Source organism: Emys orbicularis, chromosome 4, assembly GCF_028017835.1.
Source record: "Emys orbicularis isolate rEmyOrb1 chromosome 4, rEmyOrb1.hap1, whole genome shotgun sequence".
In the NCBI taxonomy this organism is placed as follows: domain Eukaryota; kingdom Metazoa; phylum Chordata; order Testudines; family Emydidae; genus Emys; species Emys orbicularis.
In genome coordinates this window covers 117,569,258-117,588,225 of record NC_088686.1, presented here as the reverse complement: position 1 = coordinate 117,588,225, position 18,968 = coordinate 117,569,258, and the positions used below count along the sequence as shown (strand labels likewise).

The 18,968-nt window shown below is 38.3% G+C and overlaps 1 protein-coding gene across 1 annotated transcript in view; it reads right to left on the bottom strand.

The window, feature by feature from the left end:
- KCNQ1 (potassium voltage-gated channel subfamily Q member 1) overlaps positions 1–18,968 on the bottom strand; it is a 553,847-nt gene that overhangs the window by 324,574 nt on the left and 210,305 nt on the right. The window contains exon 11 of the mRNA XM_065403597.1: positions 18,151–18,271. Within this exon, the coding sequence (XP_065259669.1) occupies positions 18,151–18,271 (121 nt within the window). The remainder of the gene's footprint in view (positions 1–18,150; positions 18,272–18,968) is intronic.

Below are 18,968 nucleotides of genomic sequence, written 5' to 3'. Positions count from 1 at the left end.
TTTTTGAGGGTGACAAGTATGGAACGTACTGTAGTCTGAACTACCTGACATATCAGTGATCGGTTCAATAATTTTTTCCTTAAAGAACCCATTTTGCCCTCAGGTCAGGTATATAAATCTCCTTTAGCATGGAAACAACCAAGCATTTCCCAGCTCATTTTGCTCCTCTCTACATCCAACATCAATGAATTTTACACAAGTATAAGAAGAATGTACTTATAAAAATACAGTCCTACTAGGTTCATTTTGTCATCGAGTTGCCTATTAACCCATGGTCAAAAAAATGAAAGTGTAGCTACAGTCTCATATATAACATGACTGCCCTCTTGTGTTAAACTACATCCTTTGCATAAACTGAATACTTGAAGAGCTCTTTATAGAAAAATTTGGTACATATAGACTATTTAGTGTACTATCCACTATACCTAGAACCCCTCATTTACCCTTTTCCTATATTAAAAAAAGTCCTGTAAGAAATGTGAGAAACTTATAGTGTCTGACACTATTACAAACAAACAAAAAGTTGGTTTGGATGTTTAAAAGAAACTTAATACCAGAGCCGGCTCCAGGCACCAGCGAAGAAAGCAGGTGCTTGGGGCGGCCAATGGAAAGGGGCGGCACGTCTGGGTCTTCGGCGGCGGGTCCCTCAGTCTCTCTCGGAGCAAAGGCCTCGCCGCCGAATTGCCACCAAAGAATGAAGTGGGGCGGTAGAGCTGCCGCCGAAGTGCTGCCAATCACGGCTTTATCTTTTTTTTTTTTTCCCCCGCTTCGCCGCTTGGGGCGGCAAAAAAGCTGGAGCCGGCCCTGCTTAATACACATCTACTTAACAGGTTTAAGTGTGGAAATGTGCATCTAGATACATAACATGTAAGAAAGTACTAATTTGTTTCAAATTTATACCTGCACTATGCATGTGACATCATTTGCACAGGCAAAACAACTAAGATTTGCAAGTCTGAGTTTTTGGGATATTTATAGGCTTTTTTTTTTCATTATAGAAAAATTAGGCCCTCTGTATAATTTACCCAAATTTACATGTTTTTTTAAAAATGTAGAAATTACTTCAAACAGGTTATGGACAACTGAGATCTGGTCTCAGGAACTATGGGTCCTGTCCCAAGCTGGACATGCAGGACCCAGGCAGGCTTTGGTAACCTTTGTACCACATTTGACCGGGGAGAGAAGGGTCTAGTATCTGGCCAGATAGGAGGGAAATGTCATTAGGGGGATAAAGGAGGATTTCTTCTGCTGGCAAGATGAAAGTCAATGACAGTCTGTGGAAGGTTGCAGCAGATGGATGGGCTTGGACCAAGAGGTTTGTCACTGAGAACCCAGGGAGGCATCAGCCCCCATGCTCATGTTTCACGATGGGGGAAAAGGGGATAGGAAGGGGCACTGCAGGCAAAGGTGATAATACAGTAGGGGAGTGTTGGAAGTTCTGACACATCAGAACCTTCCAAAATGCAAGGACCCTGTGTGACCACACACTTGTGATAAAAATGCCTCTAATTTTCACAGAAGTGTTTGTCTAGTCCACATGTAGGGCTGCTGAAAGGCTGGCATAGAAAGTAGATCTGGTCAGGGATTTTCCACCAGAAAGTGCATTTGCACATAATGAACATTTTCCATGGGGAAAATTTTGATTTTGCCAAAATGAAATATTTTGTTTTGGGTCAGTTTCACTTGTATCAAAATATTTTGTTTTGTGGAACTTACCCAAAATGTTTAATTTCAAATCACTTCAACAAAACATTGAATTGCATTTCTTTATCAGTGCATTGTCTTGTGGGAAGAAAAGGAGCATCAGCCTTCCAAACTACAACTCCCACGTGGCAATGTGCCACAGTTAGAAAATGCAGTTTAAAATTGAACTGACTCAAAAGAAAGTTTCTGATCAGTTCATAGAATTATAGGACTAGAAAGGACCTCAAGAGGTCATCTAGTCCAGTCCCCTGCACTCATGGCAGGACTACGTATTATCTAGACCATCCCTGCCAGGTGTTTGTCTAACCTGCTCTTAAAAATCTCCAACGATGGAGATTCCACAACCTCCCTAGGCAATTTATTCCAGTGCTTAACCACTCTGACAGTTAGGAAGTTTTTCCGAATATGCAACCTAAACCGCCCTTGCTGCAATTTAAGCCCATTGTTTCTTGTCCTATCATCATAGGTTAAGTACAACAATTTTTCTCCCTCCTCCTTGTAACAACCTTTTATGTACTTGAAAACTATTATTGTCTCTCTCAGTCTTCTCTTTTCCAGACCAAACAAACCAATTTTTTTCAATCTTCCTTCATAGGTCATGTTTTCTAGACCTTTCATCATTTTTGTTGCTCTTCTCTGGACTTTCTCCAATTTGTCCACATCTTTCCTGAAATACGGCACCCAGAACTGGACACAATACTCCAGCTGAGGCCTAATCACCATGGAGTAGAGCAGAAGAATTACTTCTCGTGTCTAGATTACAACACTCCTGCTAAGACATCCCAGAATGATATTTGCCTTTTTTTTTTTTTTTTTTTTTTGAGCAGTGTTACACTGTTGACTCATATTTAGCTTCTGGTCCACTACCCCAGATCCCTTTCCACAGTATTCCTTCCTAGGCAGTCATTTCCCATTTTGTATGTGTGCAATTGATTGTTCCTTTCTAAGTGGAGTACTTTGAATTCTCCCTATTGCATTTCATCCTATTTACTTCAGACAATTTCTCCAGTTTGTCCAGATCATTTTGAATTACAATTCTATCCTCCAAAGCACTTGCAACCCCTCCCAACTTAGTATCATCAACAAACTTTATAAGTGTACTCTCTATGCCATTATCTAAATCATTGATCAAGATATTGAACAGAAGTGGACCCAGAACTGATCCCAGCGGGACCCCACTCATTATGCCCTCCCAGCACAATTGTGAACCACTGATAACTACTGTCTGGGAACAGTTTTCCAACCAATTATGCACCCACCTAATAGGAACTTCCATCTAGGTTGCATTTCCCTAGTTTGTTTATGGAGAAGGTCATGCGAGACAGTACCAAAAGCTTTACCAAAGTCAAGATATACCACATCGACCACTTACCCCCATCCACAAGGCTTGTTACCTTGTCAAAGTCAGCTATCAGATTGGTTTGACACGATTTATTCTTGACTAATCCATGCTGACAGTTACTTATCACCTTATTATCTTCTAGATGTTTGGAAATTGATTGCTTAATTATTTGCTCCATTATCTTTCTGGGTACAGAAGTTAAGATGACTGGTCTGTAATTTCCCAGGTTGTCCTTATTTCCCTTTTTATAGATGGGCACTATATTTGTCCTTTTCCAGTCTTCTGGAATCTCTCCGGTCTTCCATGACTTTTCAAAGATAATCGCTAATGGCTCAGATATCTCCTCAGTCAGCTCCTTGAGTATTCTAGGATGCATTTCATCAAGCCCTGGTGACTTGAAGAGATCTAACCAACCAAAATCAAACATTTTGACTTTGGGAGTGTTTAAATGTTTTGTTTAGATCAAAAAATTTTGAAATAAAATGTTTCAACATTTCTGAATTTTATTTTATTTTTAATTTCCATTCTATTAAAAAATTCAAATTTTCTACTTCTCAGCCTGATCTAGGATGAGAACAAAACTTTGAAATGTCAGAATTTCCTGCAGGATGGAAATCCTGAATTTTGCTCAGCCCCAATAGCAAATATACTTTATTTGCACTGTTATGTAGAGTGCAGACAGGCCTACCCTCTGCTCTTCAGCAAAGGTTCTGACTTTCTGGTCTCATCTTCAGTTTCCTCTCTCGGTTCTTTACAAAGAACTCCCGTCACATCCTCCTTGTGTCAGCCAATCACCATACTTCTTGCCCTCAGCTCCTCCCCCTCTGCCAACGACACACAGGCTACAGCTACACTACAAACCAGGGGTGTGATTACAGCTCGCGCACACATCCTTGCACTAGCTTGACAAGAGCTAGTGTGAGTATAAATATTAGTAGTGTAGCTCCAGTACTCGGGTAGCAGCAGCAGGGGCCCAGCTTAACCATGACAAGTACAAACTTGCCTGAAACCCTTGTGTACATACAGGGCCGGTGCTACCATTAAGGCAAACTAGGCGGTTGCCTAGGGCACCAAGATTTGGGGGCGCCAAAAAGCGGTGCCCCCAATTTTTTTTACAGCGTTCCTACGCCCCCTCCCCAAGCGCACGGTCGCCGCTCCACTTTTAAACAATTAAACGCAATGGGAAAAAGTTGATAGATGTTTCAGAGCCCACATTGTCAAAAAGACAGGCTTACTGTCATGCATCTCCCTGCCATATGTAATCTCCACCATAAAGGGACCACCAGACAGTGTATTGTATTCATCTCCCTCCCTACTCCATGACATAAGCTGGTTTTTTGCAGGAATCAGGAAATAGCTTCAGCTCACACTCACACATGCCTTCATTTTATCATTTTAATGCAGCCTACTTGGAAGTCCTAGCCCTGAGGAAAAAATTGAACCTGGTGAAGAATGCAGTATCATGCCTCCTCAGCAATACAGATTACCAAGAGCAAGTGTCTGCTCACTTCACTGGCTCCCTGTAAAATACTGCATCAAATTAAATGCCTCAGTCTTTATTTTCAAGCCTCTAACTGGCCTGGGCTCAAGATTCCTAAAAGATGAACTTCCCTTCTGGGGCCCCAACTACCCCCAACACCACCATTTCAAGGAACAATGAAATGTCTACATCAAGGATTAAACTTGTTTGTATGGGAGATGGAGCTTTCTTGATGGCAGGCACAAGACTGCTGAAGTCACTCCCATGCAAGCCAAGAACAACCACTACTTCCTGGTCCAAATGCACTTTCCTTCTGAGAAACACAGTATCTTCAGTTTAATGTATTAAGAAGTGCACATCCACGTTAAACTTTGCCCGATTACCGATTACCACATGTCACCTTTTAGAACCATAGACTGAACTCATTTGTGCATATATGTTGCCTGCTTTAACTTGTAAATAACTAACTCATTTCTTTTTCCTAGTTAATAAACCTTTGGTTAGTTTACTATAGGATTGGCTACAGGCATTCTTTTTGGTCAGAGATCTGGGGTAAGTGACTGGTCCCTTGGGACTGGAAGCAACCTGTGATTTTTGGTGTAAGTGATCATTTATCATTAAGTCCAGCTTGCCTGGGTGGCAAAATAGATTGGAGAGCCCAAATGGGCTGCCTGTGACTCCATGGTAAGACTGTTACAGTGATCTTAGAATTCCCATTTATTATGGGGTTGGTGAAATATTATAGAACATACAACCAGTTTGGGGTGTCTGCCCTTCTTTTGACAGTCTGCCCTGAGAATGGCCCTCTTGGTTGTGAGCTACTCCAGACAGCATGACTAGGGGATTTAAGGTAGAGTAGTGCAAGAGGAGGTGTTCAATGTATTCCTTTCTTTATTTCATAGATTCAGCATTATGGCCCCGTCCTACTGGGAACAGTACAAACATATGAAAAAGATTGCATTCTGTGGCAGTCCAATGCAACTATGGGATGGCAAATCAGATAATACTTGGATGATATTTGGGTAATATGTAATGCTTGATGCAATAGAGGAAACAAAATTTTGGAGGTGCCACAAAGGAATTTGAAAAATTGTTTCCAGGTTTGACAAATATTATTTTACCTCTGTGTCACAGAGACCTATGTTATTTGGCTGTATTTTGGTGTAATGCTCATGTACTAGGAAGTGGGCTCTTATGCAATTGTGTTTATTCAAGAAGTAGATTTTTTAAAAAGGGATTTTTTGGGGATGAAGTTTTAAGTATCAACTTGTGTTCATATTTCTTCCCTCTTAAAATACATTTTAGAAGAAAAATGAAAAAAACATTGTAATGACAGTATTTATCTCTGTAAAACACAGTGGGATGCGATTTGTGGAAAAGTCACAACAACTTTTATGTAAGATATTTTAGCCAGTTTTAGTCCTGTTCCATGCACAGATTCCACAGTTGGCAATTTCTTTCAAGATTACACTGTTGTTTACATTAACTTTACCTACACTAGTATTACAATAGGTAAACTACACCATTTACATCTTTCCAAATTGTTTCCTTGTGGACCAATACTGCTTGTTATTTCTTTAACTTTTCTGCTCTATTCATTATACTATTCAGCAATATTTAAATCAGCTGTTCCTTTCCATTTTTCCAACATATTGCACTTTGCTACAAACGATGCTCTCTGGTAGAATACATTTGAAATGAAATCTTGTCCAAGTATTATAAGATAAAGATCTCTTGGGCCACTCATTCTATCACCGTTTATTGTCACACAGTTTCAAGGCTGGATTTGGTCATTGAATTAGATGGTTAGAGCAATAATATGTTAAATGTACTATTCTCACTGTATGGTGACATGTAATGCTTTGTTTTCCACCTATGTTACAAACATGTCTATATTTACCCTGTTGCCCACGTCCCTCATCCTTCTTGTTCTCTGAGAAGATACAGTTTAAAATATTTTTTAAAATGTTGTTCAGTACTAGAGGCAAAACTCTCCTCTCCAATCCACACTGTGTTTTTTATTCAATCAGATTAGACAGATGAGAATTTTTGTTCAACAATTTTTGTTACTAACTAGTTCTGTATCTGATAGTAAACGAAAGTGCTGCTGATAAAGAATATCTTTTGGTTTATATTCTGATTTTGATATTGATTTGGATTCCTACATCTTGTATTGATATCCAAGAGATACTACTATTACAGAGCCTTTGCAGCCACTCCACGTATCTTTGTTACATTATTTTAATTTGGTACATATAGCATATGCTCGTATACATCAATGCATACAACCCAGCATGAGTATTAGCACTATTTAATTGCTTGTCATATTTTGTAACTTCATAATATGTATTTTATGGTCACAAGCTTGGTAAGCTGCTATTTATTGTATAATTAATAAAGCATTTTAAAACCTCCTGCTCAATTTATTTGAAGTAACTTTTTATGAACACAGCAAGCATGTTTTTTCAAAAGTGTTTAGCACCCAACAGATCTTAAAGCTATAAACCATGCAGTATTTGAAGTAGTCTGTTGTATCCATCACATGTAAAGGACAAATAAAGTTATCCTTATAACTAAAATAAAAAGTTTCTTTATTTATGCTTTTAATTTTAATTCTGGAGCTAGATCAAGATAGTCATAAATTTAACTCAGTAAAATACTAAATAAAAATGGAACACTTTTATTGACTCCCCACAAAAAGTTTTTGCACTTATTACTCTGCATGGTGTGAAAAACAAAATGATAGAAGTTAGTAAGTGTGGAGCTGCTCATTGTTATTACATCACAGGAGCCCTGTGCTTCTGAATCACTAAGCAGCTGGAGTCTGGTTTAATTACTTAACATCAATCAAGATGTATACCAGCACTGGGGGACTAGGGAATGTAACATTCAACGGCAATACAAAAGAAATAGCTAAGCTATCTTTACTTCTGCCTAGACTGTTTGTACATACGAAAAAGTGCATATTTTACTAGGTGACCACAACACAGGGGAACTAATATTCTCTTGTGCTGTTCTTTAATTTATATGTGACAAATTTCTAGCATTTTTCCACAAAATTTTGATTTCACAATAGCTTGCATTGTAAAAGACAGAAAGATATGCATCCATTGTTTTATTGAGCATTGGTAAATAATAGCAAGATACCCAAACAAAATGGTCTCCATTGCACATGATGGAAAAAGGTACTGTAAGTGTTAGAGCAAGTGACTGGAAGTCATAAATGCTGGGTTCTTGTCCTGGCTCTTTCCCTTGGAAAGCTTTCTGAAGAAAAGTCCAAATGCAAGGCATATTTCTTTGATCATAAATGCACAGGGCTCAATACAGGAATAACTCAATAAAATTCCATGACCACCTGTTTTATACACAAGGTCCGACTAGAGTATCTAATGGTCCCTATAGCACAGTGTAGCTATAAATCAACCATCACACTGCACATACAATTTTCCCCCTTTGTAGAGGATGAGAGAAAGATCAACCCTCCTGAAACACATTAGTCATGTTTCTTATTGCTCTACTGGAAGGGCCTCAGATACCCCAGTGCTGAGGGTGAATATAATAATCTGTGAAAAATAGCATATAAATGCTAACATCTCTGTGTCTCAGTTTACCCATCTGTAAACTGGGGATAATTACTATTTACCTCCTAAAAGGCTTAATTAAACAAATTAATAAAATCTGTAAAGGATTTTAGATGACAGATCTCAAATAAGTGAAAGCATTAGTAGTTGTAGTAGTAAACTTGGGATAAGACAGAATTAAAACTCTCTGATACGGCTATGCAACATGTAGCAGGCTCCAAATGTACCTTTGCAGTTCAAGCTACAAAAGTTGGTAGATCTCTTCGACCAACCCCACAGCCCACCCCACCTAACCCTGTTTTCCTGAAAAAGATTTTCAAACCATGGGGTGAAATCCTGACCCCACTGAAGCCCATGACAAAACTCCCACTTACCTTAATGGGGCTAGGATTTCAACCTTGATCTTTAACTACATTTCCAGATGGTAATTTCTGATACAGAGGAGCAAACAATTTGCTCTGAATAATACTAGTAGAAAATGCTGGCACATTTTCATTGCACAATTATTTAAAAATAAATATTTCATTATTTCAAGTTTTAGGCACAGTTCTTGAGCTGCAGACAAGCTGCGCTCAGCACAGCTCAGGGGGAGGACTGACAAGTGGCTTTAAGCCACTATGGCCAGAGAGCCCCCAGATCAGGGGGATGCAACCAACAGTTTCCAAGTTAAATTAGAGACACCTCAGGGCCACTCTGATTTGGCAACCGGAGGTCACTAAGATACTGGGGTACTTTCTCCATCTTTTTCCTCCATCACACCCCCTGCACTGAGGGCCAGGAAGGAATGGTGGTGTACAAACTACTACTCTGCTAAGAGATTCCCCTAATTCAAGGGAAATCCTCAAATGGCTTGTTAAGCCAGCTCTATGGATACTTCATATCCTGGAATGGCCCCAAAGCAGTTGGAACAGACCAGAGGATCACATCCCTAGTGTGGCTGGAGTCTTACATAAGTGAGATATTTCTGTTCATTTCTAACCAAAGCACAGGCCCGTCCAGATTTTTTTCCAGGCAGACAGAATATCTCAAATGAAACATGTCTCCCCCTTTGTGGCCAATTACTAAATACATGGAAGTTGTTAGCAATATTTAGTGCAGAGTTTGAGATTGTGATACAAAGTGATTCTTTGGATCAAACAGCTGAAAAAAAGAAAACTGGCCAACACATACACATAAGCACATACGACATGTCTTTAGAAAGGAAATAAAATAAGGGGAGGCATAAAGGCAAAGGATAATTACCAGCCATGCTTATAAGAAAAAATGAAGCCCTGCTCTTACTACTATAATGTCTATTACGTGTGACTGCTCTGGTTGCTGCTCCACAGAATGCCCTGCAATTAATGATAAAACAGGCCCTTTGCAAATCCTGGTTTAAATATTGTTAGCTGCATTTCAAACAGAATCCCTGTGACAGCAGAAGTCTGCCATTAGCTCTGACCACTTGAAAGTGAAAAAGCAATATTGGCTCAGACTTCACAAGGACGTTTGGAAATAAAAGAGGAAGATGAAAGCAGGAATCTTTTACAATATGAACTATCAAATCAATGCAAATAGGGTTTCCACTCACTGATAAACCTACAGAAAAGATACAGATATAAGACTAAGTTGAGCACTGTTTTTGCTGGACTCTATGCACTTACTTCTCAAACGAAGGAGCAGATAAAATACTGGTAGTGAAAACAGAGCCCACTAATAATAAAAAACGGCAAAGACACGAGTACAAAAAAAAAATATGACAGTAACTATGCCACCATCGGACACTATAAGCACTGTTTTTTATTTTTATTTTAATTATACTTTGAAATGTCCAACCCCAGATTTTTTTAAACAAATGTATTTTACTGTAATAAAAATGTATTTGGATTATTCACGATTCAATTTTTATTCTTTTTTCATCTTTATTTGATGATGTTTGGTATTAAAAATGATAAAACTACTTTATTAAAATATGTAATTATTGTATTTATTGCACTGTTCAGTACATAGGGATTTTAAAAAGTCATGCCTATAGTTGAAGTGTGAACATCAGTTATTTATTTATAAAATTACGTTTACAAGTACATATAATATGCGAAACACTGATTATTTAAAGAGATAATGGCAGGTCACATCTGGTCTAAAATGTAGATTTTGTAAAAATAAACTTTTTCTAACGCTCAGATCAACCGAAATGTTTCCATAACATTCCTTTTTTTTACATAATTCTAATAGAAAAAGTTGTATATTTGCTTTTAAATAGAAACATTCTCCTATATTACCACCAACCCAAACACTGCAATGTTCTGTACTAGAATACTTGTAATAAAATACTAGTGCATGAACACTGAAATATTATACTGAGTACTCGATAACCAGGAACTAGGAAATGAAATTGACAAATCATTTTCACTGTCCAAATTGAGAGAAATGCAAAATAGGAGTTAAAAAAAATCATGCAGGTTTTTTAGAATGATCACTATTTAAAAAAGCAAGGCATTATTAATAACATGGATGGTTAAGTTTGGAAACTGCTTTAAGTAACAACTGCAGTAAGCCATTCCTTAATGTCTTCTATGTCTGTGATAATCTTTTCAAAATGGAGAGGGAGAAATGTCAGAGAGACAGACCTTCAAAGAATTATATTAACAACTATAGCTGTCACTAGCTGTCACCTTCAGCCCCCAACTAAAACCTCTCCAGCGCATCATCAGAGATCTACAACCTATCCTGAAAGATGATCCTTTACTCTCACAGATCTTGGGAGACAGACCTGTCCTCGCTTACAGACAACCCCCCAACCTAAAGCAAATACTCACCAGCAACCACACATCACTGAACAAAAACACTGACCCAGGAACCTATCCTTGTAACAAAGCCCGATGCCAACTCTGTCCACATATCTATTCAAGTGATACCATCATAGGGCCTAATCACATCAGCTATACCATCAGTGGCTCGTTCACCTGCACATCTACCAATGTGATATATGCCATCATGTGCCAGCAATGCCCCTCTGCCATGTACATTGGCCAAACCGGACAGTCTCTACGCAAAAGAATTAATGGACACAAATCTGACATCAGGAATCATAATACTCAAAAACCAGTGGGAGAACACTTTAACCTGTCTGGCCATTCTTTGACAGACCTGCGGGTGGCTATCTTAAAACAGAAAAACTTCAAAAACAGACTCCAACGAGAGACTGCTGAGCTGGAATTGATATGCAAACTAGACACAATCAACTCAGGGCTAAATAGGGATTGGGAATGGCTGAGCCATTACAAACATTGAATCTATCTCCCCTTGTAAGTATTTTCACACTTGCTTCTTATCAAACTGTCTGTACTGAACCATCTTGATTATCACTTCAAAAGTTTTTGTTCTCTTACTTAATTGGCCTCTCAGAGTTGGTAAGACAACTCCCACCTGTTCATGCTCTCTGTATGTGTGTGTATATATATCTCCTCAATATATGGTTCACTCTATATGCATCCGAAGAAGTGGGTTGTAGCCCACGAAAGCTTATGCTCTAATAAATTTGTTAGTCTCTAAGGTGCCACAAGTACTCCTGTTATATTAACAACTATATTCACAATTCAGAGACTAAGATTTAAGCAAACTAACCTTATATTGGTGTAACATTAGGTCATACATTTTTATGACAGTTGGTGTTCATTTTATGCTCTTTTCTAAAATCCTTACTCATGTTGACTAGCACATTACTACTCTAGAAGTCCCACCGAGACCAACAGAAGCTTTGAAAAATCAGGGTATTTATTTCAGGTGTCTAAATGAGACTGAGGAGCCAAGGTTTAGGCTCCAACTTTTGAAAATCATGGTCCTTATTAGTGCTGGTATAGAGTTTTTTGACAAAAAATTTTCTGCGTCAGAAAATGCCTCTTATCCAAAACTGAATTTTTTTTATAGGAAAGGGCTGTTTTTAACAAAATTTTCAATTAAATCAAATTTTTAAATCGCTGGAATGTTTCACTTTGATATTTTCAAAACAAAACCTATTAATTGACCTGAACCAATTATTTATCTATTTTCAGTTTGTGAAAAATTTTGAGATTTTGACTTTTCATCCCAATTTGGGATGGAGACACATTTTTCTAGATCTCAAAAATTTTCATGGGATGGGAAGACTGTTTCCTGCTCACCTGTAGTCACTATATACTTATACATATAATATTAATACTAGGTTTTACTTCACATTTAAACACAAGATGTTTTCGTTAACAAAAATTACTCTTACAGCTATCACATGACCACTAGCTCAGAAATTGACATTTAAGGATGTTTGAATGTGTCTAGCAATGATAATTCCACTTGTATTGAATCCATGTGCTGTAGACACATATATAATAGTCATCTGCTCACACACATTAATGAAGGTAGAACCCTGGACTTTTACTTTCAATGCAAAGTCCTCACTGTGGCCTAGTGGAGATCTCCATGATCTTGTATAATTTATGGAGCAGCCCCTAGAAATAATATGATCACAGAGAGAGACAGTTATATATAGCCCATCCCGAATATCTGAGGTTCGCAGGATTTCAAATTCAGCAATATGTTCTATACACACACACAGACACTGGTCATCAGCTAAACCAGGCACATGCAGCATTGGGGAAAGAACCCAGGATATTTGGTTCCAAAAATATAAGCCTACTCTACTTGATGTAAAAGAGAGAGTCAGTAGTACCTTAGCCATGTACAGACCAGTCACAAAAAGGAGGCGGGATCAAGTAATCTATTAATCTAAGAGATTAATTTTTCTGCACTTTTTTTTTCTACTTTTCAAACCAAGCTCTATTAGCCAATACATTACATGCTGACTACAGAACTAGCACTCTACACAAACTAGCATCCAAGTAACATTTATATTTCCTCTTACAATCGGACACTGTTCTTCACAAGTCATTCAACTTCACCTGCAGTTGCCTGTATACTTAAAGAGTATATAAATCATCCCTTTTCCCCATTAATTCAGGCTCATCTGTGAAAAGACTGAGGACTTAGTCAGCTACCTAAAGATTATAATTAACAACTGGAAAATCACTGACTATTTACACATTCAGAACTGGGTAAACATGGTCCATTAGCTGATTAGTTGTTGAATAAAGGGTGCAGGGGAGGGAAGCTAGAACAAATAGAAGCATGAAGAAATAAATGAGGGAAATGATCTTATTTTTCAGATCATTTGGAACTGGAAACCACTTCAGAGATAACTCACAGCACCATTTTTGTTTGTTTTAACCCTAAATAAGGTCACAAATGATAACTATATCAGGGTGTATATGGAGTTTAAAGGGAAGAGAAATACCCAAAACAAGAAGTCTCCCTGCTGCCTATCTGTTTCACTCATTTGAGTTATTTTCCTGTGCATGCTTAGTTTTATAAATTTATTTTTATAGTTTCAATTAATGTGATTTGTGAAGTTAAAAAAAGCATTACAATGACATTTACATTTGAAATTGACATGACAAGAACAAGTCCCTTTGTGGGGGAGACTCAACTATAAGTAACATTCTTTTTGTCATTGTTTTTCCCTTTTTTAAAGTACAATTAAAACAAAACAAATCACAGGGTTCAAAGAGGAGCAGAAGAGGATAGGGGAACGTGCCAATTAGAGAGGAGAAGAAAAGGACAGGTCCAAAGAAGAACTATGGTATTACTATTGCTGAGATTTACATTTTTTTTTAAATAGAAGAACCACTGCCCACAAAGTTATGTAACCAGTCAAAATATCCAAGAGACACATAATTTTGTACAATATTCTATTTAATACTTTGCTATGCTGCTCAGTAGGTTCATTTTACAGGTGAGATTTGACAGCTACACACACACAGGGACTGTGGCATCTCAGACTGGATGTTCCTGCTTATGAAGCCTTTCTTGTTCTCAAAGTATGAAAAGATGGAGCCAAGCAATGGAATCACTGTCCCTTGCAATCGTGTTGTACATTTCTATGCCTGGTTATAGGTCTATATTTGCAGTTTGTTAACCATGTTCTTGGTTGAAGACTGAGGCTCAAACTTAACCTTGTATACCTGTTTTCTCAAGTATTTATGAATTTTTCAATTAGAGTTTTCTAAACAGATAGCCCGATACAGCAGTCCTTCCCTATGCAATACCCCCCTGGAAAGATCATAGAATTGGGCATCAGTAATTAGCTTATTCATCTCCAGAGAAATACTTTTATAATATATATTTAGGCCTTAATCCCACAAAGATTTACACACAACTAACTTTATGCACATGAATAGTCCTATTAAGTTCAGTGGGACTGCTCACTTGCCTAAAGTTAACTAAGTGCATAAATCTTTGCAGGGCCAGGACCTTAGATATTTATGAATTGTAAAGAGATTTTAAGGCTATGCCTAGCATGCTAAAAAGTGCAATACTAGAGATTCTGAGGTATAAAAGGTTACTATCCATCCAAAGTAAGTGAGACAAATTGAAACGTAGCCATATTCCTTTTAATATGAATGTTGCCAAGTACTTCTGCTAATAGTACAGTAGGTAACCTACATTTTTTGCCACAGGATTTACATTGCCTGTCAAAAGGAAGTATTTTTAAACTCTGAGGTAAAATCAATTTCCAGGTATGTTGCCAATCATATGTCTCCAATTAACAGGGCAAGTCTTACTCATGCTTTTGTGCCTTATAGAATCAAAATCTATTCTGGGGCTCATTTCCAGAATCTTCTGGAGAAACTAACTCATATGTTATGAGGGGTCTATAATTCAACAGCACATATTCTTACTAATTCCAAATCTATGCATCCCTGGATCAAGAGATGCTATTTGTTATGCACCTGGGCTTTGAAATGGTCTTCACACCGCTGTTTCTTCTACAGAATATGGATTGCTATTAAAGTCTAAGCTGCAGTTTCGTTTGATCTGACTTTTCCACACTAATTAGTTTTTATAGTTAGATTTTTTTTAATGTATTCTGGAATACATAATTGCATGATGGGTGCTATATCAATACAGATTGCTAAATACGAAGCACTATTTTTTTAATATATGTTAAAGAAAATGGACTTTAAGGAACTAAAAGACATTCACAACCACAGCCACAAATACATAAAAAAAGCACATTTCTGGATTCCCTTGGGAAATGAATCATAATTTTCAACTGTGGCAACTTAAGTCATACATATGACAAAGATCTGTAACCACAAACCACTTTTGTTTTTATTATATCACAAATTGTACCATGGGTGTGGAGTGGGCACTTGTTAGACAGTATGTATATTGCTCAGTCCTAAATTTCACATCTAACATTATATCCGGACGCCGAACTTTCAGGTCCTACACATGGAATGGATGACATGTAACAATTTTATATACATTTGCTCCTTATAGTGTTTGACGGGAAGAATGAGAAAGAAGCATGTGTCCAAATAATGCAAGGAAAAGTCCAATCAAAAGTTTAGTAGTACCATAACTTGCCTTAGGATCATAGTATCACATACATACTGAAATGCAACACAGCAGCTTGTTTTTCAATAATCCACATAAGTACACCACTTGTTTCACTAGCAAAGCCAAGCGTAAATTCTTTGGGTGTCGTCCCCCCCCAAATGTTTGATCAGATCTATTGCTTGACATACACAACACATTACTTGATAGTACAAAACTGTGAAAGTTTCAATGTACAAATCATCCTCCTTGTCTGATGCCCTCTCATTTTTAGGACTACTTTATGTTTTTCAGGACATATATGCATTGCATTATAAGTGATATGCACAACATCTAAGTGAAACAGAACTTTAAAAATCTGTTAACATCCATTGTCTAAGGCTATTACATCCTTGGTAATTTGAAACAAGATTTTTTTAAAGAAAAAAAAAAGTCCTACCCATTTGTATCTTCTTTAGCAAACTATCTTTCATTGTTAACATTAGAGAAGCTCAATATCATAATCTATAAAAAGAGGTATATTTTGCAGCACTTTGGCACTCACAACTAGGGCATCTGCAGGATTATACCACAGATTCGGATTGAGGAATTAGGAAGTAAAAATGAGAAACAAGCATGCTACTAACAAACTAGGTTGCTGATGTAATGAGAGGATCTTCAGCTGATGAATGTATACGTGCAAAGGAATTCTGCTGCAAGTTTTCATAAATTAAAAAAACTTTCTGAAATGGAACACCAGTTAATTGATCTAATTATAAGCATACCATTTTATTCCTGAGTGACTCCCAAGTCCAAGGAGGATACTCAGAAGATCTTGACCCCAAAGCTTATTTTAAAAGAAACAAGTCCATGACTCATGTGGTGAATTAAAACAAAATATGCAAAGGAAAATGTCAGATCTGGTTTTGCTCCTCAGTTATTCCTGCCTGAAGGCCTATGAAAATTTATTACTTCCTCCTTCTGATTGAGCGAATAAGAAGTCTTTCAGCACAAGATTCTCACATTTCTCCTCCCACAAGTACATGAGTGTTTAAACAGTTTAGCTGACAATGTAGACCTTTTGTTTGCTGTAAAATTCTGCCATTCTCGCAAAAGAGGCTTACTTAGTGGGGGAGGGGGAGCAGTTAGAGTTTGTTGCGCCACAGTCAGGAGAGGCAGTGCCAGTACCATCAGTGGTTGAATCTCCCAATGGTAGCCTTTTATTGGTGCCATCAGTTCCAGTGTTGCTGCCAGACTGCAGTCCGGTTCCAACAAAGTCCTGGGTTTGTGGACTTTCTTGTCATGACCCTGAGACTTAAGATATTCTAAATCCTCATGGGCTAAGCAGGAAGATCTTACTCAACTTAGGCTGGGTTGGATCAGACCTCTTTGAAGTCAACTTAGAGAAAGGTCTTTCTCATGCTTATCAGAGCATTCCCTGCCTTCCTGATAAGACCCCAATGGGGGATCTGTGGGAGCAGATTTCCTCACTCCTAAGTCAAACCTCATGGCACAGGAGGCAGCCTCCTTGCTGAGTCAGGCCAGGTCCCCCAACCTGGGTCTGACTGTTCTGACTCAGGCCATGCAGTGATTAAGATGGAACTGGAGAGGAGGTCAGACCGCTCTGTCCTTTACCTCCTCAGTTGGAGGTACATGGAGAACAAAGGCACACGTGCATACCAACGGACACTGCTTTCAAGAATTCTCCGACTCCAGGCACATGGAGTACAGGTGTACACCCACCATGGAATACACAGAGACCAGCAGGCAAAGTAGCAGTTAATAATTTTCTTGCCTGGTTTTGCTGAAGTACTCTGTGAACTGGAGTGGGAGAATCTCGCTCAGTCCTCTAGTGCAGGGATGAAGAAAAAGGTTTCTCCCAAGCATCTGTCAGGAGTTTGACTTAAATAGGTGCTAATAAAAGCAAACAAACAAAACCAAAAAACAACATGAAGGGTTTTAAACTGTCTTAATAAAAATCCCTTCTCCTCTCAAACTGCTCAGGTTTCAATCCATTTTCTCTTGTAATATCATAATCCCACTGGATCTCCACTCTTCTGAGGAATCCTCCAGCACAGAATAGGAAGTCAGGGCCTAATATTTCTAACATAGCTGACAAACAGAACCCTTTAAAAGGAAACAAACAAAAAGTGCAACCCATTTTCCGGCTACCTTTACACATCACAAAGCAGCAATAAAGGGCACAAATGATCATTTTCTCTACTGTATGTCACCTTGAAAGAGTCACTTTTACAGGGGTTACAGTTAAAAACAAAAGGCCTGTATTTCAGGAAAGAAACATTTCAAGACACACATTTTGGAGACATTTCTCTGGAGAACGGTGTTGAGTGTAACATAATTCTCAATAGAAGAGCGCTTCACAAAGTATCTTTCTAGGAAAATCTTGAGGCTATCAACCACAAGCTGTCCATGGACATTAGCTAAAAACCAGAAACTCATGTCACAGAAGAATGAACTCTTCTTTAAGTCAACATTAAGATTTATTGGCACTCAGGACAGAATAGACCAACTTCAAGGTAAAACAGTTTGACACAAATATTTGAGATAGCCCTATCAGTGCCATATTTCAGCTCCTCCAACTGCACTAGTCTAAAGTCAATGACTGCATGATTCAATAGTTAGTGACTTACTGTGAGATGTGAGTTATTGGGGTCAGCAATGTTTCACCCTCCAGGTCAAGCTCATCTGCAAAGCTGTTGGTCCTCATGAAGGGTACCGTGTTCACATCTAAAAATGCAGGACTCTTTTTCACTGTGAGGAAATAAGCAGATAAGGGTTAGAGCAGTAGTTTGTAGCTGTTTTTAAAAGGGCTATTCAACAGATTTACTGCTTATGAGGACATATTATAATATTTCAAAAGGTACAAACAAGATAGACTTAAAAACAAAATAAGGATACTACAATAAATCGGTAAACAAGATAAGGGTGCAATAAAAGCAAATTGAGACTTAGAAATTCTCTTCTTGCACAAGAATTTCAACATCTGATCATAGAATCATAGAAGATTAGAATTGGTAGAGACCTCAGGAGGTCATCTAGTCCAACCCCCTGCTCAAAGCAGGACCAACCACAACTAAATCATCCCAGCCAAGGCTTTGCCAAGCTGGCCCTTAAAAACCTCTAAGGATGGAGATTCCACCACCTCCCTAGGTAACGCATTCCAGTGCTTCACCACCCTCCTAGTGAAATAGTTTTTCCTAATATCCAACCTAGACCTCCCCCACTGCAACTTGAGACCATTGCTCCTTGTTCTGTCATCTGCCACCACTGAGAACAGCCTAGCTACATCCTCTTTGGAACTCCCCTTCAGGTAGTTTGAAAGCAGCTATCAAATCCCCCCTCACTCTTCTCTTCTGCAGACTAAACAAGCCCAGTTCCCTCAGCCTCTCCTCATAAGTCATGTGCCCCAGCCCCCTAATCATTTTCTTTGCCCTCCACTGGACTCCCT